Source organism: Fulmarus glacialis, unplaced genomic scaffold, assembly GCF_000690835.1.
Source record: "Fulmarus glacialis isolate BGI_N327 unplaced genomic scaffold, ASM69083v1 scaffold34717, whole genome shotgun sequence".
NCBI classification, from domain to species: Eukaryota; Metazoa; Chordata; class Aves; order Procellariiformes; family Procellariidae; genus Fulmarus; species Fulmarus glacialis.
Window position 1 is genome coordinate 1063 of NW_009225670.1, and position 878 is coordinate 1940.

At 65.4% G+C, this 878-nt stretch overlaps 1 protein-coding gene across 1 annotated transcript in view; it reads right to left on the reverse strand.

Annotated features, from left to right (window-relative positions):
* The window catches only part of LOC104080238 (calcium/calmodulin-dependent 3',5'-cyclic nucleotide phosphodiesterase 1B-like), a gene marked incomplete at its 3' end in the record, with an annotated part of 1663 nt that extends 1050 nt beyond the window's left edge, over positions 1-613 (reverse strand). The window contains exon 1 of the mRNA XM_009582557.1: positions 351-613. Coding sequence (XP_009580852.1) covers positions 351-613 — 263 coding nt within the window. The remainder of the gene's footprint in view (positions 1-350) is intronic.
* Between the last annotated feature and the right edge of the window lie 265 nt (positions 614-878).

Genomic DNA, 878 nt, shown 5'->3' on the forward strand with positions numbered 1-878 from the left:
CCCGGGTGCCCTGGGTGTCCCCAGAGTGCCACTCAGTCCTTTCCATGCCCCACAGTGTCCCATGTGTCCCCATTACAGGTCCCCAGCCCTGCCTGCTCTTCCCATGCTGCCATGTCCCCCATGTCACCCATGTCGTGCCATGCCATGCCACCTGCACTGTGCCATGCCACCCATACCATGCCACTTACACCATGCCATGCCACCCATGCCATGCCACCTGCACTGTGCCATGCCACCCATACCATGCCACTTACACCATGCCATGCCACCCATGCCATGCCACCTGCACTGTGCCATGCCACCCGTGCCGTGCCATGCCGTGCCACCCGCGCCGTGCCACCCGCCCTCACTTGGTCTGGATGTGGAAGCTGTTGGTGGTGCCCGTGTGCTCGTAGTCGTGGATGGCGGCAGCGAAGATGATGGCCAGGACCTCGATCTCCGTCAGGTAGTGCTGGGGGGACGCGGGCGTCAGGGGGACGGGGACGGGCACCGGGTGCTCCAGGGCCACCCCGCGAGCGGCACGGGGCCAAATGGGTGCGGGGTCCTCTGTGTGTGTGTTTTTGCACGACTGCGTGTGACTACCACGTGTGTGACACGCCACGAGTGTGTGCATGTGCGCGTGACAACCGTGACAGCCGTGTGGGGACGACAGGGTGCACACATGTGCCAGATGTCACCTCACGTGTGCCCACCCGTCCCCGTCCCCCCCAAGCCGGGGGTCACCCTGTCCCCCCATCATCCTGGCGACGTTTCCATGGTGACAGCGCAGTCGCTAGGTGGCGTCGTCTCCGTGGCAACAAGCATCGCCTGGACCACCCAAACCAGCACCCAGCATCAGCCCAGGGCCCAGACACAGCCCGGGACCCCCGTGGGACCCC